Raw genomic sequence first — 27,504 nt, forward strand, 5'->3', positions numbered from 1 at the left:
TCTTGCCTGACAAACTTGTTAAGTTTTTACAGTAGGGTGTACGAGGCAGTAGATAATGGTGATAGTTATGATATCTTATATCTGGACTTTAGTAAAGCATTTGACAAGGTACCCCATCAAAGGCTCCTGAGAAAGGTTAGGGCACACGGGATAGATGGGAAAGTGTTAGGCTGGATAGGGTCATGGCTTAGTGACAGGCGACAGAGAGTGGTAATAAACGGCTCGAAATCCGAGTGGGGTCATGTAATTAGTGGGGTGCCACAGGGATCAGTATTAGGGCCATTGTTATTTCTAATGTATATCAATGACTTGGATAGTGGAATTAGTAGTGATGTTAGTAAATTTGTGGATGACACAAAGATAGGTAGATTGATTAGGTCAGAATCGGATGCCATCGCCTTGCAGGCAGACTTAGATAGAATGAATGAATGGACGGATAGATGGCAGATGCAATTTAATATCAATAAATGTAAAGTGCTTAGCGTAGGTAGAGGAAACCCACACAATAGGTACACATTAGACAACCAAACTCTGGTAGGTACAGGGTACGAGAAAGATTTAGGAGTTATAGTTAGCTCTGAACTCCGTCTAGGGAAACAATGCATAGAAGCCAGAAACAAGGCAAATAGGGTACTAGGATTCATCTTTAGGAGTGTTAAAAGTAGAAGGCCGGGAGTAATATTAAAGTTATACTTGGCGCTGGTCAGACCTCATCTAGACTACGCGGTGCAGTTCTGGTCCCCACATTACAGGAAAGATATAGGTCTATTAGAATCAGTACAGAGGAGAATGACTAAAAGGATACAGGGGATGAGGAGTATTCCTTACGAGGCGAGGTTGAAGCTGTTAAATTTACATTCCTTAGAGAGACGTAGGTTAAGAGGGGACCTGATAGAAGTCTTTAAGTGGTATAAGGGAGATGTAAGCAAAATTCTTAGGATCAGCAACTAGGGTAGAACAAGAAATAACGGGTTCAAGCTTGAAAAATTTAGGTTTAGGAAGGAGATAGGAAAAAATTGGTTCTCAAATAGAGTGGTAGATGAGTGGAACGGACTCAGTAATTATGTAGTTAGTGCTAGGACACTAGAGAGCTTTAAGAGAAGATTAGACAAGTTTATGGATGGGGATAGCAGATGGAAATAGGTAGGTGTGTTTCATACAGGGACTGCCACGTGTAAGCCTGGTCGCTTCTTGCAGCTTCCCTTATTTCTTATGTTCTTATGTTCTAACCGTTCTATTGCTCCTGTGGTAGACGGTCACTGTTCTTCTCCTAAATCTATTAACAGTGGTGTTCCTCAGGGTTCTGTCCTGTCACCCACTCTCTTCTTATTATTCATTAATGATCTTCTAAACCAAACTTCTTGTCCTATCCACTCCTATGCTGATGATACCACCCTGCACTTTTCCACGTCTTTTCATAGACGTCCAACCCTTCAGGAGGTAAACATATCACGCAGGGAAGCCACAGAACGCCTGACTTCTGATCTTTCTAAAATTTCTGATTGGGGCAGAGCAAACTTGGTATTGTTTAATGCCTCAAAAACTCAATTCCTCCATCTATCAACTTGACACAATCTTCCAGACAACTATCCCCTCTTCTTCAATGACACTCAACTGTCCCCCTCTTCTACACTGAACATCCTCGGTCTGTCCTTTACTTATAATCTGAACTGGAAACTTCACATCTCATCTCTAGCTAAAACAGCTTCTATGAAGTTAGGTGTTCTGAGACGTCTCCGCCAGTTTTTCTCACCCCCCCAGCTGCTAACTCTGTACAAGGGCCTTATCCGTCCATGTATGGAGTATGCTTCACATGTCTGGGGGGGTTCCACTCATACTGCTCTTCTAGACAGGGTGGAATCAAAAGCTTTTCGTCTCATCAACTCCTCTTCTCTAACTGACTGTCTTCATCCCCTCTCTCACCGCCGCAATGTTGCATATCTAGCTGTCTTCTACCGCTATTTTCATGCCAACTGCTCTTCTGATCTTGCTAACTGCATGCCTCCCCTCCTTCCGCGGCCTCGCTGCACAAGACTTTCTTCTTTCTCTCACCCCTATTCTGTCCACCTCTCTAACGCAAGAGTTAACCAGTATTCTCAATCATTCATCCCTTTCTCTGGTAAACTCTGGAACTCCCTGCCTTCTTCTGTATTTCCACCTTCCTATGACTTGAATTCCTTCAAGAGGGAGGTTTCAAGACGCTTATCCACCAATTTTTGACCACTGCTTTGACCCTTTTATGGGACTGGCATTTCAGTGGGCATTTTTTTTTATTAGATTCTTGTTGCCCTTGGCCAGTATCCTTCCTACATAAAAAAAAAAAATCTGAGCTTTATCAATTCATTAGTTGAAAAGGTAGCCAGTATTTCAGGCACCGCGTACATCGCACACTTGTTTAATATTCAAATCACTCTAACTCAAAACTTTGCAAGAGTCTAGTGGCTGTGCTATATACATTTGGATAGAAAATTTCATTCTGTGTGCATCGGCTCTCGTTAAGGCAAAAGGAAGTTGGTAAAAATTGCAGAAAACTGACGGCCACTTGACAAAAAAGTTTTATACTGTATTTTGCGCATGCACAGTGGTTTTGCAAATTTGACATGTTTCTTCGTTATAACTTGTATTACTCTTATTAACAACAAAATTTGAGCTTGATCAGTTAATTAATTAAAAAGCATGCGCAGCGCTAGCTAACTTAGGGAGGTAAATGAGTAATTATCAGCCATACGCTCCAGCCTACTTATATAGACTAGGAGTGTCCATAGTAGTTTGCCAGTTAGTGTAGTTGTGAATTACACACTACACCCAGGGAAATGACTCAGCGGCTGTATGAGTGTGCAAGATGAGTTTGCGCAGTGAGCGGTGACACCCTCCTATGTGTTTTTGTGGGCACCCTTTCGTAGTAGGTAGTTTCTTGTGTCTTTCGTTAATAACCCTATTTGTCTTAAATGTTACTGCAGGCTGATGCAGTTCAGCCGCAGAGGACTTAAGTAATTAGCCACGCAGTAAACTTTACTCACCCTGTTACTTTACTCACTCTGTTGGGCAGTGGGAGGACTTTCACGGTGGGCAGAAGCCCAATGAAGTATTATACCTCGACCAGATATGTGTTATTGTATGTTAACTGTTTTTCCAAGACGTGGTTGTCGATTCTTCTGCAGCTGTGAGTGTTAAGTGTTGTTTGGAGTATTTCCCTTGTCTGTGGGTCGGTAAAACAGACTGGCCACCTCAAATTAGTGGAGTTATGACCATTATGAGTAGGGTGCAGGAGTCACAAGGGATCCTGTACACTCGTCTGTGAGCTCTGCACTGGGTCCATGTAAGAGATGGCTCAGTGAAACTAGTTCAGGTGCGGCAGTTTGGTGGAGGGGCTGGGAATTGTGGTCGTAACAGAAATTGGAGATCTCGCCAAAATTGCTGGGAACTTTGTCGCTACGTGGGGAAGACAGTTTGTTGTTTGTTGTTTGTTTCATTGTCTTGTGTGCGCCTTCATTTAGTGTAAACCATGGAGGGCAGGGCTAGTAGCAGGGGTGACTTGTGACCCGAGTCCCCTGCCTCTTCTGGGAGCGGCAGTGTAGATTAGGTCCAATTCGGTGTGAGGATACCTACTTCCACACACAGGGTCCATGGACGTGTTAGACCTGCCTGCAGCGTTAGTGGCTTCTACCAGACCGAAGACATGTCTGAGGAGATGAGATTTAAGTTGGAGATGAGGAGAATGGAGCTGAAGGAGGCTAAAGAAGCTAAGAGATTGGAGGCTGAGAAGGAGAGAGAATTAAGAAGGTTTCAGTTGGAAGCTGAAGCTGAGGAAAGGAGATTGAAGACTGAGGAGGCTAGAGAAGCCAGGCGGCTTGAAGCCGAGAAAGAGAAAGAGCTGAGGCTTCTTGAAGCAGAAAAAAAGAAAAAAAAAGAGGCAAGGATGTATGAAAAGGAAGAGGCCGAGAAGAATAGGATATTTGATTAATTCACCTCATGGCTTGAGGAGAGGAGGAGTTAAGGAGTTAAGGTGTTGAGGCGGGGGGCGCCGGTACTTAGTCCGGGCCCTAGTCCGGGCCGCAGCTAGTTGTGTCTGGTGTGTCAGGGGTCGCTGCCGAGGGCGGGGAGACTCCTGACTGCTGTGGAGGCGAGAGTTTCCTCCCCTGTGGGTGTACCAGAGGCAGGGAGTAGACTGCTCCCCTGCCAGAACCAGACACAGTGGGTGTTTGCTCACAAGGTGAGCCACCCTTGCTGGCAGCTGCTGCAACAGCTGTCAGTGTAGTCCTGTCTGGACTCAACAGACTACTGAGAGGGAGGGAATGGCAACAAAACGGTCTCACTGGCACTCCTGTCTTTATTGCCCGAACAGAGCAGAACCACAGGACGCAAGACACACTGCCATGCTACAGTACAAGTAAGGCTTGCACCACTGGCCCTCACTCAGGAAAGTGTCTGTTGCTGAGTAATGCGTCCCACCTCACAGAACAGCAGCAACGCATAGCACACTATGGGGTCACTACTCATATAGCGTCGCACAGCTGGCTCCTCTGGTGGCCCACGCCATAACAGATCGTGCAGGTGTCACACACACACACACACACACACACACACACCTCAGTGTCAAGTACTCACTGTCTTAAATAGCATGCCCCGGGGCACAGTCACGTCGTGGCAGCGGCAGGTGACTAGCGTTGTAGCTTCATGCAAGGGGAGCACACTGCAGACTGTCGGCACATGTGTTGCATAGGCGGGGAACAGGCTCTCTCTCCTCTTGGCTTCACATCTATCTGGTGTTGCAGTGTGACGTAGATGGAAAACAGACGCTCTTCCTCCTCTTGGCTTCAGTTCTATGGCCGATATGCAAGAACGCTTGTGGTGAGCGACCATGGAAAACATGATATTCAAGAATCGTCCCACTGTCGTCATCTCCCACACGCTTACCACACTGTGCCTAGAATTTTGGACTTATTTCTCCTCACATTATATATATATATATATATATATATATATATATATATATATATATATATATATATATATATATATATATATATATATATATATATATATATATATATATATATATATATATATATATATATATATATATATATATATATATATATATATATATATATATATATATATATATATATATATATATATATATATATATATATATATATATATATATATATATATATATATATATATATATATATATATATATATATATATATATATATATATATATATATATATATATATATATATATATATATATATATATAATGTGCTGCCCTTGGCCATTGCCCCCTCCTATATATATCTATCTATCTATCTATCTATCTATCTATCTATCTATCTATCTATATCTATATATATATATATATATATATATATATATATATATATATATATATATATATATATATATATATATATATATATATATAGGAGGGGGCAATGGCCAAGGGCAGCAAAAATCCAACAAAAGAAAAAAAAAAAAAGCCCACTGAGATAGCGATCCCAAAATAGGGTCCGAAGCGGTAGTAAAAAAGTGAAGAATAAGTGTCTTGAAACCTCCCTCTTGAAGGAATTCAAGTCATAGGAAGGTGGAAATACAGAAGCAGGCAGGGAGTTCCAACGTTTACCAGAGAAAGAGATGAATGGTTGAGAATACTGGTTAACTCTTGCATTAGAGAGGTGGACAGAATAGGGGGTGACAGAAAGAAGAAAGTCTTGTGCAGCGAGGCCATGGGAGGAGGGGACGCATGCAGTTAGCAAGATCAGAAGAGCAGTTAGCATGAAAAGAGAGGTAGAAGATAGGTAGAAATGCAACATTGCACTGATGAGAAAGAGGCTGAAGACAGTCAGCTAGAAGAGAGGAGGTGATGAGACAAAAAACTTTTGATTCCTCCCTGTCTAAAAGAGCGGTATGAGTGGAACTCTTCCTCCAGACATGTGAAGCATACTCCATACATGAAGAGGTAAGGCCCTTGTATAAAGTTAGCAGCTGGGGGATGAGAAAAACTGGTAGAGACATCTCAGAACACCTAACTTCATAGAAGCCTTTTTAGCTAGAGATGACATGTGAAGTTTCCAGTTTAGATTATAAGAAAAGGATATATCGAGGATGTTCAATGTAGAAGAGGACAGTTGAGTGTCATTGAAGAAGAGGGGACAGCTGTCTGGAAGATTATGTCGAGTTGATAGATCGAGGAATTGAGTTTTTAAGGCACTGAACAATACCAGATTTGCTCTGCCCCAATCAGAAATTTTAGAGAGATCAGAAGGCAGGCATTCTGGGGCTTCCCTACATAAACTGTTTACTTCCTGAAGGGTTGGACATCTATGAAAAGACATGGAAATGGGCAGAGTGGTATCATCAGCGTAGGCATTCTGGACAAGAAGTCTGGTTTAGAAGATCATTGGTGAATAATAGGAAGAGAGTGAGTGACAGGACAGAACCCTGAGGAACATCACTGTTGATAGATTTAGGAAAAGAACAGTGACCGTCTACCACAGCAGCAATAGAACAGTCAGAAAGGAAACTTGAGATGAAGTTACAGAGAGATGGATAGAAGCTGTAGGAGAGTAGTTTCGAAATCAAAGCTTTGTGCCAGACTCTATCAAAATTTTCTGATAAGTCTAAAGCAACAGCATAAGTTTCACTAAAATCTCTATAAAAGAGGATGACCAAGACTCAGTAAAGAAAACCAGATCACCAGTAGAGCGGCCTTGACAGGACACATGCTGGCGATCATATAGAAGCCTCTGAATTGACATATGTATAGGAATCTTCCTGTTGAGGATAGATTAAAAACTTTAGATAGGCAGGAAATTATAGCAATAGGACGATAGTTTGAGGGATTAGAACGGTCACCCTTGTTAGGAACAGGCTGAATGTAGGCAAACTTCCAGCAAGAAGGAAAGGTAGATGTTGACAGACAGCTGAAAGAGTTTGAGCAGGCAAGGTGCAAGCACGGAGGCACAGTTTCGGAGAACAATAGGAGAGAACCCATCAGGACCATGAGCCTTCTGAGAGTTTAGACCAGCGAGGGCATGGAAAACATCATTGCGAAGAATTTTAATAGGTGGCATGAAGTAGTCAGAGGGTGGAGGAGAGGGAGGAACAAGCCCTGAATCGTCCAAAGTAGAATTTTTGCAAAGGTTTGAGCAAAGAGTTCAGCTTTAGAGATAGATGTGATAGAAGTGGTACCATCTGGTTGAAATAAAAAGGAGGGAAAGAAGAAGCAAAATTATTGGAGATATTTTTGGCGAGATGCCAGAAGTCACGAGGGGTGTTAGATCTTGAAATATTTTAACACTTTCTATGAATGAAGAAGTTTTTGGTTAGTTGGAGAACAGACTTGGCATGGTTCCAGGCAGATATATAAAGTGCATGAGATTCTGGTGATGGAAGGCTTAAGTACCTTTTGTGCCCCACCTCTCTATCATGTATAGCACGAGAACAAGCTGTGCAAGCTGTGTTAAACCAAGGTTTGGAAGGTTTAGGTCGAGAAAAAGAGTGAGGAATGTACGCCTCCATGCCAGACACTATCACCTCTGTTATGCGCTCGGCACACAAAGACGGGTCTCTGACACGGAAGCAGTAGTCATTCGAAGGAAAATCAGTAAAATACCACTTCAGGTTCCCCCAACTAACAGAGGCAAAACACCAGAGGCACCTTCGCTTAGGGGGATCCTGAGAAGGGATTGGAGCGATAGGACAAGATACAGATATGAGATTGTGATCGGAGGAGCCCAACGGAGAAGAGAGGGTGACAGCATAAGCAGAAGGATTAGAGGTCAGGAAAACGTCAAGAATGTTGAGCTTATCTCCAAGACGGTCAGGAATACGAGTAGAGTGATGCACCAATTGCTCTAGGTCGTGGAGGATAGCAAAGTTGATGGCTATTTCACCAGGATGGTCAGTGAAGGGAGAGGAAAACCAAAGCTGATGGTGAACATTGAAGTCTCCAAGAATGGAGATCTCTGTAAAAGGGAAGAGAGTCAGAAGGTGCTCCACTTTGGAATTGGAATATCTTATAGTCAGAGGACTTAGGTGAGAGGTATACAGCACAGATAAATTTAGTTTGAGAGTGACTCTGTAGTCGTAGCCAGATGGTGGAAAACTCAAGAAACTTCAAGAACATGGGCACAAGAGCAGGGTAAGTCATTGCGTACATAAACGCAACATCCAGTTTTGGAATGAAAATGAGGATAGAGGAAGTAGGAGGGAACAGAAAAGGGGCTACTGTCAGTTGCCTCAGACACCTGAATTTCAGTGAGAAAAAGAAGCTGAGGTTTAGAAGAGGAGACATGGTGTTCTACAGACTGATAATTAGATCTTAGACCGCGAATGCTGCAGAAGTTAATGAAGAAAAAGTTGAGGGGGGTGTCAAGACACTTAGGGTCGTTATCACAAGAGCAGTCCAATCTAGAGACATTTGTGGTCTCCTCTCCAGATGGGGACTCCGAGGCTGGTGAAGGAGTCGCCATGATAATTTTGAACTTTTAGTGAAGGGTGTGTGTGTGTCACTAGGTGCTTGTAGTTCTGTGTGGAGTAAGAGAGTTGTCTTTAGAGAGCAGGCTGTGACTGCAACCTTGTGTTGTGAATCACAAAGGGAAACGTTCAGTGAGGTCACAGCTGGTTTTAATGATCAGTTCACATCTCCCCCTGATCCAGTGCTTTAGACCTCACTGGGAGTAATTATAGTTTCGGCAGGTGCCTACTGCCTCCTCCTAGCAAAAATAATCAGTTCTTGATTCTCTGGATCATGAAAATATAGAAATAAGCACTAAACACTTAACATAATGAGCTAAGAGCATCCCATAGAACAATGGGCAGTGCCGCTTATGGATGGCATCATTAGCTTCATACTTAACAATCACTGGTATCACATGGTGCTTTTCTAGACCCTTATGAAGCAGTCCAAACTTTGATATTTACTTGCATAACTAATAATTGTTCTATTTATTCTCTTCACATGAATTTAATGCCTTAGATAACTTTGCTTTAAGACTGGTGTATATATATATATATATATATATATATATATATATATATATATATATATATATATATATATATATATATATATATATATATATATATATATATATATATACACACACACATACTATTCATGATTACTGACTTTAATGTCACATTCATTTCTTATTTTCATATATTAGACTTGGCATAATACATGCGTAGTGTGTCTCATTTACCTTAATAAGCTGACCTTCCATTACAGACATCAAAGATTTATAACATTTAATGCATCTTTCCTTCTGTTCTTTCATTTATACATCACAGAACCACTGATCTGTTAGTGAAATCCATTCACCTATCATTTTTCCTAATCAAAGTATCTGGTTCTTTACTGGAACTTGATACTGACTTGTAATCTTGAAGGTGAATTTGTTTGTCATTTCCCCTCACAAGTCAATACTTTACTTAAGCACAAGTACATCCTCAATATTCATCTAATTTGTTAACTTTTGTAAACACTTTCAGCTGAAATTAAGACAATTTTCCTAAATCAACATACAGTACATGCCTCCTGTATACTATACTTGAAAGGAAATCTACAATCTTAACTTACTCTAGCATGTTAATCAACAATTTCTCCATAATTGCGTTATAGAACAACAAGTATATCTTACTTATGAAGACGTCCAGCACTGGGTTACCCTCCTCGTCCAGAGGGGGAAATTGGCCAAATTCCTTGGCCTGTGAGGGCATGGCCAGGTCCTGGGACATCAAAGCCCTGGCCATCTTCTCATCTTCTGAGAATTTCGGCTGTGGTGATGGTGCCCCTCCCCCAGTCTTGCACACTTTCTTACTGTGTGTAAGATCATCAGCTTTCATCCTGGAGGAATTGTTATTATAAGTTAATACTTTAATTAGATGATATCAGATGCAAGCCTCATTTCTCTTTGTTTATGATTCAATAATAATGACTGTACCATCAAATTAACAATAAAAATGCAGTTTCATAAAATAACATTTTATAAAAACTTGCATGTGGTGCTGCAAAAAACATAATAATCATGATAACAAAATATAATAAAACAAATCTAGACTACTACTAAGGAGGAGACATAATTCCAAAAGTGCATTTCAATTTGTAACCAAATGCCAGCTTTAAAGAAGGGGAATATTTTCAGATGAGTATAAGGTCTTCATCCTTGCACTTCTACAGAGAAAGAATAACTTAAAATCAAACAAACTTCCTCTTGATATGGTCCCAGCTTTTTCTAAGTTGTTTGATTGTCCTGGGCTCATGGCCTGGATTGTAGATGTTAAACTTTGCAGTAATTTCAGCCCAGGCCTTGGCCCTCATTAAAGGGAAATGAGGGTTGGAGGCCTTGGAGGTGAGAATGGCCTCCCTCTCCTGGATGAGGGCCAGCAACTGGGGCCTTTGCTTTCCCACAAGAGGAAGTGCTTGTAAATATGTACATAAAGTTACTCTTACAGTTTTAACAATAAGTTAATGACTTTGCGTAATATGATGGAATTAGTTTCACAATAGCGTTTGCTACCTACTATTAACAGATGCTTCTCATTTGCCTGGGGTTTCTGCAAGTAAGTGGTTTCATTGCTTTCCTGTCAGTTTGCATGTTACATTATTATAAACATGTTCAGGACAAAAATACAGGCTGAAAATATACAGAGCAGGAATAATGGAGTCTGCTGTGCATGTGGTGAAGCAAGAAGAATCTCCTGAAACACCTTTATTGGTTTATTTACTTATTATGTGTTTGACACTTTCCTTGTGTCCACATGGATTATATTTTTTCTTGTGTGGAAGGCAGCAGTTGTCGGAAGGCTTCAAACAAGGTGAATAAATCAAGGGGCTCGCAGTGCCAGGTTCAGAGCCTGGTGGCGCAGCCTACATATTTTATATAATTTTCCGAATGATAAATACCTTAGTTGTATGAAACATTGTTCACCACACCTATATATCCTAGCTTATGTCTAATAAATGCCAGTATTGCTAGATATGAGTTAAAAACCAGTACATCTCACCTTAGGAGGAGGAGACGCCATCTCAGAAAAGTTTTCGCGGGAATCTTGAGAACAATGTTTTGACAGACCTGCATACTAACCCTGTTTCCTGCCTTGAACTTGCATATGTTAGTGAACCTGCCCGCCATCTCCATGGTGGAGCAGTTCTTGTATATTCCACTGTGAGCATGTCCACAGTCGGAAAAACCACGCCATGGTGCACCATCCACGATTCTTGCATATGGGCCTATCTATCGTCGTAGTGTGGCGTTAATGGGAAATGGGCGCTTTCTCTCCTCTTCTTGACTTCACCTCAATTTGGTGTCGCAGTATGGTGTAGATGGGAAATGGGCACTCTCCTTGGGGGCTACAATAGCTCCTTATATAATGTCGGTCCCTCCGTAATTGGCAAGCACACAGCTGCTTTGCTGATGAATCACTGTCCATGCCACTTCCGGTCTCTCCAAGCTGTCTCCGTTTAGCAGCTCATGTAGCATATATATATATATATATATATATATATATATATATATATATTTTTTTTTTTTTTTTTTTTTTTTTTTTTCTTCTTTTTTTATGTAGCAGGGACACTGGCCAAGGGCAACAAAAGCTTAATAAAAAAAAAAGCTCACTGAGATCCCATTACCAAAAAAAGGGTCCAAAGCGGTAGTCAAAAATTGAAGGATAAGTGTCTTGAAACCTCACTTTTGAAGGAATTCAAGTCATAGGAAGGTGGAAATACAGAAGCAGGTAGGGAGTTCCAGAGTTTACCAAAGAAAGGGATGAATGATTGAGAATATTGGTTAACTCTTGCATTAGAGAGGTGGACAGAATAGGGGGTGAGAAAAAGAAGAAACTCTTGTGCAGCAAGGCTGCTGAAGGAGGGGAGGCATGCAGTTAGCAAGATCAGAAGAGCAGTCAGCATGAAAAATAGCAGTAGAAAACAGCTAGAGATGCAACATTGCAGCGATGAAACAGAGGCTGAAGGCAGTCAGTCAGAGGAGAGGAGCTGATGAGACAAAAAGCTTTTGATTCCACCCTGTCTAGAAGAGCGGTATGAGTGGAACCTCCCAAGACATGTGAAGCATGCTCCATACATGGACGGATAAGGCCCTTGTACAGTTAGGGGGGGGTGAGAAAAACTGGCAGACACGTCTCAGAACACATAACTTCATAGAAGCTGTTTTAGCTAAAGATGAGATGTGAAGTTTCCAGTTCAGATTACAAGTAAAGGACAAATCGAGGGGCAGTTGAGTTTCATTGAAGAAGAGGGGATAGTTGTCTGGAAGGTTGTATCGAGTTGATAGATGGAGGAATTGAGTTTTTGAGGCATTGAACAATACCAAGTTTGCTCTGCCCTAATCAAAAATTTTAGAAACATCAGAAGTCAGGTGTTCTGCGGCTTTCTTGCGTGAAATGTTTACTTCCTGAAGTGTTGGACATCTATGAAAAGACATGGAAAAGTGCAGGGCGGTATCATCAGCGTAGGAGTGGATAGGACAAGAAGTTTGGTTTAGAAGGTCATTGATGAATAATACGAAGAGAGTGGGAGATGGGACAGAACCCTGAGGAACACCACTGTTAATAGATTTAGGAGAAGAACAGTGTCCGTCTATCACAGCAGCAATAGAATGATCAGAAAGCAAACTTGAGATGACAGTTACGGAGAGAAGGATAGAAGCAGTAAGAGTGTAGTTTGGAAATCAAAGCTTTGTGCCAGACTCTATCAAAAGCTTTTGATATATGTAAGGCAACAGCAAAATTTTCACCAAAATCTCTAAAAGAGGATGACCAAGACTCAGTAAGGAAAGCCAGAAGATCACCAGTAAAACAGCCTTGATGGAGCCCATACTGGTGATTGGATAGAAGGTTGTGAAGTGATAGATGTTTAAGAATCTTCCTGTTGAGAATAGATTCAAAACCTTTAGTTAGGCAGGAAATTAAAGCAATAGGACGGTAGTTTGAGGGATTAGAACGGTCACCTCTGGTCCCCACATTACAGGAAAGATATAGGTCTATTAGAATCAGTACAGAGGAGAATGACTAAAAGGATACAGGGGATGAGGAGTATCCCTTACGAGGCGAGGTAGAAGCTGTTAAATTTACATTCTTTAGAGAGATGTAGGTTAAGAGGGGACCTGATAGAAGTCTTTAAGTGGTATAAGGGTTATAACAAGGGAGATGTAAGCAAAATTCTTAGGATCAGCAACCAGGGTAGAACAAGAAATAACGGGTTCAAGCTTGAAAAATTTAGGTTTAGGAAGGAGATAGGAAAAAATTGGTTCTCAAATAGAGTGGTAGATGAGTGGAACGGACTCAGTAATCATGTAGTTAGTGCTAGGACACTAGAGAGCTTTAAGAGAAGATTAGACAAGTTTATGGATGGGGATAGCAGATGGAAATAGGTAGGTGTGTTTCATACAGGGACTGCCACGTGTAAGCCTGGTCGCTTCTTGCAGCTTCCCTTATTTCTTATGTTCTTATGTTCTTATGTTCACCCTTTTTAAGGAATAGGCTGAATGTAGGCAAACTTCCAGCAAGAAGGAAAGGTAGATGTTGACAGACAGAGCTGAAAGAGTTTGACTAGGCAAGGTGCAAGCACGGAGGCACAGTTTCGGAGAACAATAGGAAGGACCCCATCAGGTCCATAAGCCTTCAGAGGGTTTAGGCCAGTGAGGGCATGGAAAATATCATTGCAAAGAATTTCAATAGGTACCATGAAGTAGTCAGAGGGTGGAAGAGAGGGAGGAACAAGCCCTGAATCGTCCAAGGTAGAGTTTTTAGCAAAGGTCTGAGTGAAGAGTTCAGCTTTAGAGATAGATGTGATAGTAGTGGTGCCATCTGGTTGAAATAAAGGAGGGAAAGAAGAAGCAAAGTTATTAGAGATATTTTTGGCTAGATGCCAGAAGTCACAAGGGGAGTTAATCTTGAAATATTTTGACACTTTCTATTAATGAAGGAGTTTTTGGCTAGTTGGAGAACAGATTTGGCATGGTTCCGGGCAAAAATGTAAAGTGCATGATATTCTGGTGATGGAAGGCTAAAGTACCTTTTGTGGGCCACCTCTCTATTATGTATAGCATTATTATAGTATAGCATATTATGTATGGCATGGAATGAAAGTGAAATTGATAAGTTAGAAGTGGGCCAGAATAGAGTAGCAAGGATGGCACTGAGTGCACCGAGGTGCACAGCAGTTGAAGCCTTGAGAGGTGACATGGGATGGAGCACCTTTAGAGAAAGACTCACAAAAGCCACACTTAGGTACAAGATTAGGCTTGAGAGAATGGATGATGCAAGAATAGCAAGGAAGGTGTACCTGTGGAATGAAAGTAGAAGCAAATGGAGGAAGAGATGCATGAGAATGACAGACAGGAATGGATTGCAAGTTGTGTGGGCGATAAGAATGGCAGGGAGGAATCAAAATGAGCGTGAATGGGTGGTAACAAGAGGAGGCAGAGTGGGAGCCGAATGGGATGTGAGAAAATGGAAGAATGAGATAGACAAAGAAGTGAAATTTGTGGGACTGAATGAATGGAAGAATGAAATGGAAAGAAAGAAGACCCTGGAATGGTACAAGGAGAAAGAGGCCCCGAGGTATGAAAGGTGGTATGATGGAAGCCTGGGCGGTGATCTTCTCTTCCGAGCGAGGGCACAGTGTATGGATGTGAATGCAAGGAGTTACAGGTGGTCTGAATCCCGCAGCAAAGTGTACCAGATGTGTGACATGGGAGAGGATGAGACGGTGGAACATGTGGTGCTGGAGTGTGTGAAGTATGCCAGAGACAGAAATGAGATGATGCAAGTGATACTGACTGAGTTAGGGCATGATAGGAATAAAAGAGTGGAGAAGACAGGAAAGAAATGGATGGTGTTGTTGCTGGGACTGTGTAGAGAGGCGAATGAAAGGATGATTGAGGCGGCGAAAGAGTTTCTGGAGAGAATGTGGCGTGCCAGATGTATGAACAATTAGGATAGAGGATGCTGTTCGTTTCTCTTTTTTTTCCCCTTCTACAGGAGTTGCCGATCCAAAGGCCTGGCTCAGGAGCTATCCTGTGCCACCTGTACCATCAAGATCAAGATCGGAGGAGCCCAACGGAGAAGAGAGTGACAGCATTAGCAGAAGGCTTAGAGGTCAGGAAAAGGTCAAGAATGTTGGACGTATCTCAAAGACGGTCAGGAATACGAGTGGGGTGTTGCACAAATTGCTCTAGGTCGTGGAGTATAGCAAAGTTGAAGGTTAGTTCACCAGAATGGTCAGTGAAGGGAGAGGAAAGCCAAAGCTGGTGGTGAACACTGAAGTCTCCAAGAATGGAGATCTCTGCAAAAGGGAAGAGAGTCAGAATGTGCTCCACTTTGGAAGTTAAGTAATCAAAAAATTACTTATATTCAGAGGAGTTAGGTGAGAGGTATACAGCACAGATAAATTTAGTTTGAGAGTGACTCTGTAGTCGTAGCCAGATGGTGGAAAACTCAGAAGATTCAAGAGCGTGGGCACGAAAGCAGGTTGAGGTTGCACACATAAACGCAACATCCAGCTTTGGATTGAAAATGAGGATAGAGTAAGTAGGAGGGAACAGAAAACGGGCTACTATCAATTGCCTCAGACACCTGAGTTTCAGTGAGGAAAAGAAAATGATGTTTAGAAAAGGAGAGATGGTGTTTTACAGATTGAATATTAGATCTCAGACCGCGAATGTTGCAGAAGTTAATGAAGAAAAAATTAAGGGGAGTGTCAGGACACTTAGGGTCGTTGTCAGAAGGGCAGTCCGACCTGGGGACATTTGTGGTCCCCTCCTCAGATGGTGACTCTGAGGCTGGTGTTGGAGTCGCCATGATAATTTTGAAATTTTGAGTGAAGGGTGTGTGTGTTATTAGGTGCTTGTAGTTTAGTGTGGAGGAAGAGAGTTGTCTTTTGAGGGCAGGCTGTGACTGCCTCCTTGTGTTGTGAAACACAAAGGAAAACGTTCAGTGAGGTCACAGCTGGATTTAATGATATGTTCACAGCACGCCCTGATCCAGTGCTTTAGATCTCACCAGGAGTAATTATCGTTTCGGCAGGTGCCTACTGCCTCCTCCATATATATATATATATATATATATATATATATATATATATATATATATATATATATATATATATATATATATATATATATATATATATATATATATATATATATACGAGTATATATAATCAGTGAAAAACATGAACATAGAGGATACAATATAAAATAAGATAAGTTGGTTATTACCTGGTGTAGATGGAGTCAAGGAGAGAAGTGATTGTAGTGAGGGATAGCAGAAGGAAGAAAATTACAGAGAGAGAAAAGAGAGAGTCGAGAGTGATTGAAACTGTATTGAGTTTGACTGAGGTGTTCTGGCTGTTAAGGTTTGGGTTCATATGTTTGATATATAGTGTCTTAAGTAACTTAAATTCGCTTGGGAAGCTTGCCTTCCTCAAAATTTTGAAATTATTTTCTATTAAAGGATGATTATGTTCAATGCAATGTAAGCAAATAGGGGAGAAAGAAGGGTGAGAGAGTGGGTGTCTGGTATGAGCCAAGACTCTCTTGTGTTCAGCAAGTTTCAGTGAAGTTTCTCTCTGTATCACTATAACTTCATCTCAAGTTTCCTTTCTGACCGTTCTATTGCTGCTGTGGTAAACGGTCACTGTTCTTCTCCTAAATCTATTAACAGTGGTGTTCCTCAGGGTTCTGTCCTGTTACCCACTCTCTTCTTATTATTCATTAATGATCTTCTAAACCAAACTTCTTGTTCAATCCACTCCTACGCTGATGATACCACCCTGCACTTTTCCACGTCTTTTCATAGACGTCCAACCCTTCAGGAGGTAAACATTTCACGCAGGGAAGCCACAGAACGCTTGACTTCTGATCTTTCTAAAATTTCTGATTGGGGCTGAGCAAACTTGGTATTGTTCAATGCCTCAAAAACTCAATTCCTCCATCTATCAACTCGACATAACCTTCCAGACATCTATCCCTTCTTCAATGACACTCAACTGTCCCCCTCTTCTACAGTGAACATCCTCGGTCTGTCCTTTACTTATAATCTGAACTGGAAACTTCACATCTCATCTCTAGCTAAAACAGCTTCTATGAAGTTAATTGTTCTGAGACGTCTCCGCCAGTTTTTCTCACCCCCCCAGCTGCTAACTCTGTACAAGGGCCTTATCCATCCATGTATGGAGTATGCTTCACATGTCTGGTGAGGTTCCACTCATACTGCTCTTCTAGACAGGGTGGAATCAAAAGCTTTTCGTCTCACTAACTCCTCTCCTCTAACTGACTGTCTTCAGCCTCTCTCTCACCGCCGCAATGTTGCATCTCTAGCTGTCTTCTGTCACTATTTTCATGTTAACTGCTCTTCTGATCTTGCTAACTGCATGCCTCCCCTCCTTCCGCGGCCTCGCTGCACAAGACTTTCTTCTTTCTCTCACCCATATTCTGTCCACCTCTCTAACGCAAGAGTTAACCAGTATTCTCAATCATTCATCCCTTTCTCTGGTAGACTCTGGAACTCCCTGCCTTCTTCTGTATTTCCACCTTCCTATGACTTGAATTCCTTCGAGAGGGAGGTTTCAAGACACTTATTCATCAATTTTTGACTACTGCTTTGACCCTTTTATGGGACTGGCATTTCAGTGGGCATTGTTTTTTTGTTGGATTTTTGTTGCCCTTGGCCAGTGTCCTTCCTACATAAAAAAAAAAAAAATCCACTGTGACGAGTGGATGAAACAATGAAGATCGGGCGGATTCACCATTTCGGTGCAAACATCAATCTGCTTGACAAGTGAGGAGTCAGACAGTCAGTCAACTTCCAAACAGCGGCCAGACAACGTAACCACTCCTTCATTACAGTGAGACTTGAGCCAGTGTTCAACTCTCAAGCTCCTTCTCAACTCTCTACCAACCTGGCGGACACTCCATCCAGACATCTAGCTAAGTATTCTATTTAGTGGCAGGCCTGCGCTGACAGGTACTTGTCTATATTCATGTGTCTGCCTGATCTTAGGTAAGTACATATAACCTGGCACTGCCGCAAGTCATCTAGCGAGGGAATCCTCCACTTACTCCGGCACTCACTCTTACGATGGCCGCGCAAGACACACTTCCAGCAGGCACCGTGGAACTCACCATGGCTGGCCACCCTCTTCTTCTGCTGTACCACCGGCTGCATCTGCGTGCGACGGGCACGGAAATGGCGGCAGGGTGCCAGGTGCCGCAGATCTTTGGATGGTGTACAGGAAGGCTTCAAACTCCATTGCCTTCGCCAGTGCCTCCTGTACGTCTCCAGGGTGCGCCTGCTTCACGTAGATCTGCACCTGCTGGCTTCCCAGAGCGTCTACAAAAGAGTCGCCGGCCAACACTGCCACCATGTTCTATGGGGTTGCTCGTCATACCAGCGACTCCACAGACTGAGCCAGCTCCGACAGTGACTCAGCCGGTTGGCGCGCTCTGCCCTTCGGTCATTCCCAGTACATCTCTGCCTGAAATATGCTGCCGAAGCGCCTCTTCAGCGCCTCCGCCACCCTTCTGTAGGACGACCGCTGCTCCACCCTCAGGTGTGCCAGGATCTCCAGCGCTGGTCCACGCAAACTGGCCACTAACTGCAATGCCTTGTCTTCAGGACTCCAGCCCTGTCCTTGGGCGTGGGCACGAGAGCAGGTTAAGTCATTGCGCACATAAACGCAGCATCCAGCTTTGGAACGAAAATGAGGATAGAGAAAGTAGGAGGGAACAGAAAAGGGGCTACTGTCAGTTGCCTCAGACACCTGAGTTTCAGTGAGGAAAAGAAGATGAGGTTTAGAAGAGGAGAGGTGGTGTTCTACAGATTGAAAATTAGATCTTAGACCGCGAATGTTGCACAAGTTAATGAAGAAAAAGTTGAGGGGGGTGTCAAGACACTTAGGGTCGTCGACAGAAAGGCAGTCCGACCTGGGGACATTTATGGTCCCCTCCCCAGATGGGGACTCCGAGGCTGGTGTAGGAGTCGCCATGATGATTTTAAAATTTTTGAGTGAAGGGTGTGTGTGTCATTAGGTGCTTGTAGTTTTGTGTGGAGGAAGAGAGTTGTCTTTAGAGGGCAGGCTGTGACTGCCCCCTTGTGTTGTGAGACACAAAGGGAAACGTTCAGTGAGGTCACAGCTGGGTTTAATGACAAGTTCACAGCACCCCCTGAACAGTGCTTTAGACTGGATTGTTGTTTTAATTTAATCAATTCCCATCACCATTAATTTGCGACACAACAGTGAACACAAAATAATGAAATTTCGACCAGAATTACTGTACAGTCACTACTAAAGGGAATTACAGCATGATTTTTTGTTTGTATTTGTATGTAGTACTTGAAAAAGTCGGCTGCCACATCATATGTCCACATCAATAGATTTCTTCCCCTGGAATCCTGAAATTTCTCCCAAGGGGAAATTTACCCAGGCTCGGAAATACTGGCCTAAACTGTCTTCTTTACCAAGTGATTGTAAAGATCGAACTATCGAACAATGTGTCTGGTGAGTGTGTATGTACTCACTGTTATGGAGAGATACTGGAAGTAGTATTTCGAAAGTGTGGCTTCACAGCCCCTATCGGTCTGGATGTTAGTCTGTGGACCGGGCTGAGCAGCATAGCTGTCAGCAGTTGGATAACAAAAAAATAGTTTGTATTTTAATTTCACACTATAGACATGTGGTCATGTGCTTTATCATGTGCTGGGAACACCGCATTATATAATCATTGCTAAATGAGAACAATGTTATGGAGATAGCGGTCAAGTTATCACTAATGTCATTTTAAGACATAGGAAGCCGCAAAACCGTTCATATCTTATCTGATCAAATAACAAACTGACTGATAATTTGGGTATCTGCCTAGGTGCTAGTGTCGCATTTGCAGTTGTTATTTGTAGATTTATGTGTATCTCGCCCTGATAAATGGGATATTCATGAATTGTGCGACTCTGGGCAATAACTGCAGAGATAGGTGAGACCCCAAAAGAAGTACGTTATTGAAGGTGGATCAGTTTGTTCGCAGATGTTACTTGGTAACCTAATACAAGCAGTGCACCCTGGTGCAAGAAACCTGTCGATGTAATGTCAGTGATTCAGATTCTCTTTCTGTGAAAAGTCTATCTTACTGTAAAAATTATGAAAGACTCATCCAGAGAACTGAGAGAACTTGCAGAAGACATCTGCAGTAAGTATCCTTGATATTATGTTTCTAAGGAGGCCCAGCCCTTCGTAGATTTGATATATTATATTTATCTATACACAAGAAGTGACTTAGAGTTAAACAAAAAACGTGGCGGTAATGATACGATTAGGTTTCGACCTTACGATGTTTTATTGACAATTCAGACATAACCTGATAACTAAATCAATCAAATATATTTAAAACCTGATTACTCAATAAGAAGATAAATAATGCCGTTGTAAAGTATCATCATGAAAGTGCTCCATGCATATTTACGTAAGTTTATAATCTGAGTGTGATCCCTGATATTCTAACAAAATTTACAAAGTTTATTATCTCTTTACAGGCTACACATGATAAATGAATATATCTAACTCAATAATAAAACGTGAAATAACATCTTTTCCATTTATGATAAATGCATGCATATATACATACGTATACTAAGACTGTCTCCCCTAAAAAGTTGGGTCGCCAAGACAAGGCACACAAATTCCACATTCACACTCATTCACATCACTTTCTTAGCCCCTTGGCCCCATAGTGGGAGAAGCACGGCCTAGACAGTTTGGTCTGGAACAAGGCTTCTTCATAACCTACTCTTCCCTGCCACACCCGATTGCCCCACATCTGTGTGAGACTATCGATATGTGTCACCTCCTTTGGAAGTCGCACGACCGCGCAACAATCCTCACGCACTCACAACAGCTCTTCCTTCGGTTCTGTCACTCATAATCATTCTACTGTGCTTCAGTGTCAGTCCTATTCCCTTTAAAGCCTCCTTTACGTTATCTATTCATCCTTTACGTGGCCTACCTTGCAAGTTCACGCCTCTCACTTGATCTTACTATCTTTTTACCAACCTATCATCTTACATTTTCTCAACATGTCCATACCATCACAGCACACATTGCTCTGTCAATCCTATTAAGTCCCTCGCAACACCTGTCTTCCTCACTTCCTCATTTCTGACCCTGTCCATCCAAGTTACTAAACACATATTTCAGAGCTTCCCAAACTGGGGTCCCCGGACACCTGTGGGTCGGGGAGAAGGGCCTAAGGCAGTGGTTTTCAACCTAGGGACCATGGCAAGAATTTAAGGGGAGCCATGGCGGAGATGGCGAAATGGAGAGAAGGTTGAGAACCACTGTCCTAAGGGAGTCGTGACATTATGAAAAAAAAAATTATATATATATATATATATATATATATATATATATATATATATATATATATATATATATATATATATATATATATATATATATATATATATATATATATATATATATATATATATATATATATATATATATATATATATATATATATATATATATATATATATATATATATATATATATATATATATATATATATATATATATATATATATATATATATATATATATCACTAATTCTTTATTATCCTAGTGTCGATAGTGTCGATACTTCGGTGTGCTAACAGCTAGCTTGCACATCTTTATTGTATCCTTATTTATAACAAAATATATCATTAGCTTATTTGTAAATTAATTAAGACTTGGCAACTCCCACCCGTCACCATCCAAACTGTCACTCTCGTGAGTCTCGTGACTCTCGTCTCCACTCCCCAGTCCGAGTCCAGTTACCCAGTAAGGCCTGGCTGGTCCATCCATCTGGTTGCTATGCATTGTATATAAAGGCGCAATTCCACCAAGGCAACATTTTGGCAACATGTGGAATGCTACATGTCACATACGCAAAGTGTGTTTCATCCAGTTTAACAGAAGGCAACACGTAGCAATGCGACTGTGTTGCATGCAACATGTTGCTGTATGACCTGACGCATGCAACAAGATTTAACCTGTTGCCTTGTGGTGAACGCCTTCCCACCAGTTGCGGGAAGGATTCGATGTTGCAAGGCAACAAGATCAATAATGATCTCAAAAAAAAAAAAAAAAAAAAAAATTAGAATGTATAGAAGAACATAGGAAACTTGCGGTTCTATGGGATATATGCTTGACAGATGACAAGAATAACCATGCTAAACTAGATGCACAACGGGGACTAGCTAAGAAATCTGCCTTTGACGTGGCAATGGTTAATAAGATCAAGAATTTGCGTACTGCTCTTTGCCGTGAGCACGAAAGCCTAATCCCCCAAAAATCCCGGTAATTTATGTCACTTCCTAATCTTGGGACTCGCTTTGTCGAGAAGGTAATTGAAATCTTCCACACTCATCCTTGAAAAGTTTTTGAAAAGTGATTGGTCATCGGACAGTAATTTTCAAAAAAATAATTTTGAGCAATGTTACTGTTACATAATGTTTTTCTTTTATCTTTTTTTTTCTTTTTTTCTTTTTGCAAGCATCACAGTACTAAATATGAAGTAGCAGTGACCATCTGCTGAGATATAGTGTTGACGACTGGCTTAGTTTTTTGTTGAATTGGTGGAAAGGTTTTGTGCCACTCAATATTCAACATAGGATGTAGCATTTTACAAGCAACAACTATGTTGCCTTGTCACAGGCAACATGTCTCCTGGTCGAAAGCTGCATTCAACATATTTGTTGAAAGTCAGTCAAGTCACTTGCTAGTTTTGAATAATGTTATTAGTCATAAAATATTCTCTCCTTTTTTTTTTTTTTTTGCATCACACACCACTAGTACCAGCGACCATCTGCTGAGATATCGTGTTGACAACTTGCTTAGTTGTTGATGAACTGGTGGAAAAAGTTTGTGACACTCAACATTCAACTTAGGACCTAGTATGTTACAAGCAACAACGATGTTGCCTTGTCGCAGGCAACATATCTCCTGGTTTATGTGTTGCCTCGATGCAAACATGCCTTAAAAGTCATTGGCTATGTTACTGTGAAGGAGAAAAGTAGCACTAGACAGGATATGCCTGATAGGCTGATTTGTGCTCAGTTATATCCTTTTATATACGAAGGTATTTCATTTATTTTGGTTTCTGGTGGTGACAGTACATACTACAATTATCTATTAGTTGTATCTGTTATGACAGTTTGCACCACATTTACTTTGTATTGAATTTAAAACAACAACAAAATTTCTTAATTATTTATTTATTCTTACTTTGAGCAGGAATAAGTAAATGTTAAATGTATTAAGTTGTATTGGGTAATATTGGTTATCCTGGTATGGTAATAAGCGTCTTCAGTTCTTCGCAATCGCCTCGGAAACAGTCATTTTCCGATACATTTCTTTCGTGCAGGTCTCCTGGGAGCTTCGGAATCTTACAACTAACCCGGGCTGCAAGCTTTCTAAGGGATTGCGATAATTTTGGGCGGGCAGCGGGGCGGAGTGAGACAACCACTCGCGGGTAGCGATACAAACATGTATTTTTTTTTCTTTTTTTATGTAGGAGGGGCACCAGCCATGGACAAAAAAAAAAAAAAAAAAAAAGTCTCGCTCAGAGATGCCAGTCCCGGAATAGGATCTAAAGTTGTAGTAAAAAACTGAAGGATAATTGTCTTGAAATCTCCCTCTTGAAGGAGTTCAAGTCATAGGAAGGTGGAAATACAGAAGCAGGCAGGGAGTTCCAGAGTTTATCAGAGAACGCACAAATCTCCCTGAGAGAGAGAGAGAGAGAGAGAGAGAGAGAGAGAGAGAGAGAGAGAGAGAGAGAGAGAGAGAGAGAGAGAGAGAATTAAAATACATCACTGGTGCCTCTGTAACGTTGTCTTATTTACCCCTTGAGTGTAGCGCGGTTCTCAAAGAACACGGAGTAGTTTTACCGGTAACTAAAACAAACACTACAGAATCTCTTTTTTTTTTTTTTTTTTTTTTTTTTTTTTTTTTAATACTGTATCACATATTACAATGCATGCTATTAAAATCAAAAGTCAGGTATGGTATTGTGTCCCAATTAAACCATGTTGTATTTTATAATAGCATTGCTTGTAACATTAGATAACACTATCATAATTTGTATAGGGTTTGTTGATAGTATTACCTATGTGTTTAGCAATCTGTATTCAGATGTTCAGCCATGCGATAAACTAATTGCGTCACGACTGAGCCACGGTCGGGGTCGGACGTGGTCGCTGCCACGCTCCCTCTGACCTACCCTAAATACCACGTGTGTCGCTCCCGCCTCGTTCAATCGTCATGTCATTCAACAGTGACCAAGTGCTAGTGCTGAACAACGGTTCAGGGAAGAGGGCAAGAACATCTTCAGCATCCCTAAAGTGCTCCACACCCAAGAAAACGGCCCGTAACCTGCTGCAGGACAGCAGCAGTGATGAGCGCTCACCGAAACGAGCCACCTGCAGCCTCCAGCCTTCATGGCAGGAGGATAACGCTACCGAAGCGGACTGGGCCCCACTCGACCTCTCCGTTTTCAGCGACGTGGTGCAGCAGCAGCAGCAGGACGGCGGTGAGGAGCAGGGATGGACTACCGTCACGACCAGCCGAGCTCGCCGCCACCAGCCCCCGAGGCCCAAGTTCAAGCTGGGCAGCCTGGGCGAATACGAGAATTCTTACCGAGCCATCTCTGCCCTCGAGAGGGAGTATCCGACCCTTCGGATACAGGTAAGGGTTAATCTCAAGGGTGAGCACGTGGTCACGCCCAAGGACGAGGATTCCACGGCACTCCTGCGCCGCATCGCGGAGGAAGGAAACAGGGTGCTCCTCCTCGACCCAAGCGAAAAGAGGCACAAGGTGGTGCTGGAGCGCTACCCGCTCGACCTGCCTCTCGAGGCGGTAGAGGCTCACCCTCAGGTGACGCCCCAGCGTCTGACCTCCAGGAGGGACAAGTTGCCCACGAGACAGGTGCTACTTGTGTGTGTGGGGCCGCCGCCCGCCAAGTTGGATCTTGGCTGCTGGGGCAGATATTCCCTGCGCCCCTACCAAGGTGAGCCTGTAAGATGTTATAGGTACCAACGGTACAACCACCTGCAGGCGCGGTGCGAGCATGCCGCCAGGTGCGGCGTGTACAGCCTGCCCCACCCGACGGAGGAGTGCATCGCCCGCCATAAGGCCAACGAGGCAACCACCGCCAGGTGCCCCAACTGTGGGAAAAACCACCACGCGTGGAACCCCCAGTGCCCTGAGAGGCTCCGTAGGATGCCCCGTTCACGCCAGCAGCAACAACAGCAGTCTCAGGCGCCACAAAGGCGGCAACGTCGACGTCGCCATAAAGCGTCGCATGGGCAGCCCCGGCAGCAGGTTGCCCAGCTCCAGCAGCAACAGTATCCACCACGTGGCCAGCCAGGAAGGTCAGCGCGACATTCCGTTGCACCCGCCCCACCTCCAGTCAGGTCAGCTTGGGTCCCGCGGCAGGCCCCCTCAGCCACCCTCCCACCCCCGTCCCAGCCAGCGGCAAGACCGGAAGGGAGGATTAACCAGCAGCCCCCTCACCGCCGACCCGAGGTACAGCCTCCATCCATAGACACGGAGAGCCGCACCCCCTCCGCCCACCCCTCCACTCGCTCAGGTAGCACCCCTACCAAGCATGCTAGAGCCAAGCCCCACCACCCGAGCAGCGGCACACAAGGGAGAGACCCTCCCGGCGACGCCCCCGCCCGTGCGACGACAGGCCCAGCACCGACAACGGTGAAGAGGAGAGCCATGGTCCCGAGCAATCCTCTCCAAGGGGTGCCCGCCTGTCTCAGCGAAGAAACCCGCGCGGGGGTCAACTGCCTCGTGGCGCGGATGGCGCAGTTGATGGCGGAGCTGCTTGCCAGCCCTGATCACGTCTCCGCTAGGCGGGACGATCTGGACGCGCTCCTCCGCCAGGAGACGGCCACGGCCATCTCTGAGTGCGGCCTCCTGCCACCACCACTGAACTCGAGGGACCCACGTCTGTACCCCTCCCTCCAACCACCAGACCATCACCACCAACATGGAGAGGAGATATGCTGAGGGCGCCACCCACGCGGACCAGCCTGCAGGGCCCCCCAGGCTCAAAGTCCTGCAATGGAACGTGCAGGGCCTGCGACCCAAGAAACACCAAGTCCTACAGGCCGTCTTCGAGGAGCACCTTGACGTTGTGCTCCTCCAGGAAACACTGACGCCCGCCGACTTTGAATGGAGGGTGGCGGGCTACACCCTTCACTCGCTCCCCACAGCGGAGGGCACCCAAGGCTGTGCAGCACTGGTGAGGAGCGCAATCCCTCACCGTAGGGTTGCAGCCCCAGTCAACTGCGGGGACGGTGTGGAGGTCCTGGCGCTGGAGCTGCAGGTGGGAAATCTCCCGCTCCTGGTATACAACGTATACAGGAGCCAGCGACACCAGCTGGAGGCAGGAGAGCTTCTCACCCTCGCCTCCCACTCCAGTCTCTTGGTTGCGGGCGACCTCAACGCCCACCACCCCATGCTACAGTCACCGTCCCCAGCCAACGAAATGGGCCGCCACCTGGCTGTGCTGCTCGAGGAAATCCCTCACGTGTGCCTTCTCAACACAGGGGAGGCCACCCACACCCGGGGAGGAAGGCTTGACCTCACGTTGGTCTCGAGTGACCTGGCGGCAGGCGCTACGTGGCAGGTGCACCCGACCCTCACCAGCGACCACTTTGCCACCCTCACCACCCTCCCAGTGGCCCCGCCGGTCCCACCCCGCCCTCCCCCATGCTGGAACATAAGGAGAGCGGACTGGACCAAGTTTCAGGCCTCTCTTGACGAGTGGTGGGCCGCCTATCAGCCGACCGCCGACCTACATCAGCAGGAGAGGGACCTGACGACGGCCATCCAGACCGCAGCCGCCGCAGCCATCCCCAGGTGTACCCCGAGCCGCCCCCACCGGACAGACTGGTGGTACTACAACGAAGAGGTGCGCGAGCACAACCACCGTGTCAACCAGCACAGAAAACTGTATAAAAGGCGCCCCAACCCCAACAACCTAAGACTCCTACAGGATGTGGTGGCCCGCGCACGGCAGGTATCCCTGAGGGCAAGAGAGGCTAAGTGGCTGGAGTGGTGCGCCACTTTTAGCCACCACACGTCTCTAGGCCAGCTGTGGAGGAGCGTGAGGACAGCCTCCGGCGCTGCCCCGCCCCGCCCACCCGCCCACCCGCACCCGCAGCAGGAGGCAGAGAGGCTTGCCGCCATGTTCACCACGCGGAGCTCCAGTGAACAGCTTCCTCCCCAGACACGACGCATCCAGCAGCAGCTCCGACCACACCGCGACGAGGCTGTCAGGGAGGCGATGGAGGAAGCCAACGTGACTGACCAGCCCTTCTCCCTTCAAGAGCTGGAGCGGGCTAGGAGGAGAGGCCGCGACACGGCAGCGGGGGCGGACGGCGTGCCATACTCCATGTTGGCGCACGCTGGGCCGGCTGGGGACGCC

At 44.1% G+C, this 27,504-nt stretch overlaps 1 protein-coding gene across 1 annotated transcript in view; it reads left to right on the forward strand.

Moving 5' to 3' along the window:
- The first annotated feature begins 19,934 nt into the window (after window positions 1–19,934).
- Window positions 19,935–27,504, forward strand: part of LOC135103715 (mucolipin-3-like) — a 374,712-nt gene continuing 367,142 nt past the window's right edge. The window contains exon 1 of the mRNA XM_064010341.1: window positions 19,935–20,214. Coding sequence (XP_063866411.1) covers window positions 20,166–20,214 — 49 coding nt within the window. The 5' untranslated portion in view covers window positions 19,935–20,165. The remainder of the gene's footprint in view (window positions 20,215–27,504) is intronic.

This window comes from Scylla paramamosain, chromosome 9, assembly GCF_035594125.1.
Source record: "Scylla paramamosain isolate STU-SP2022 chromosome 9, ASM3559412v1, whole genome shotgun sequence".
NCBI classification, from domain to species: domain Eukaryota; kingdom Metazoa; phylum Arthropoda; class Malacostraca; order Decapoda; family Portunidae; genus Scylla; species Scylla paramamosain.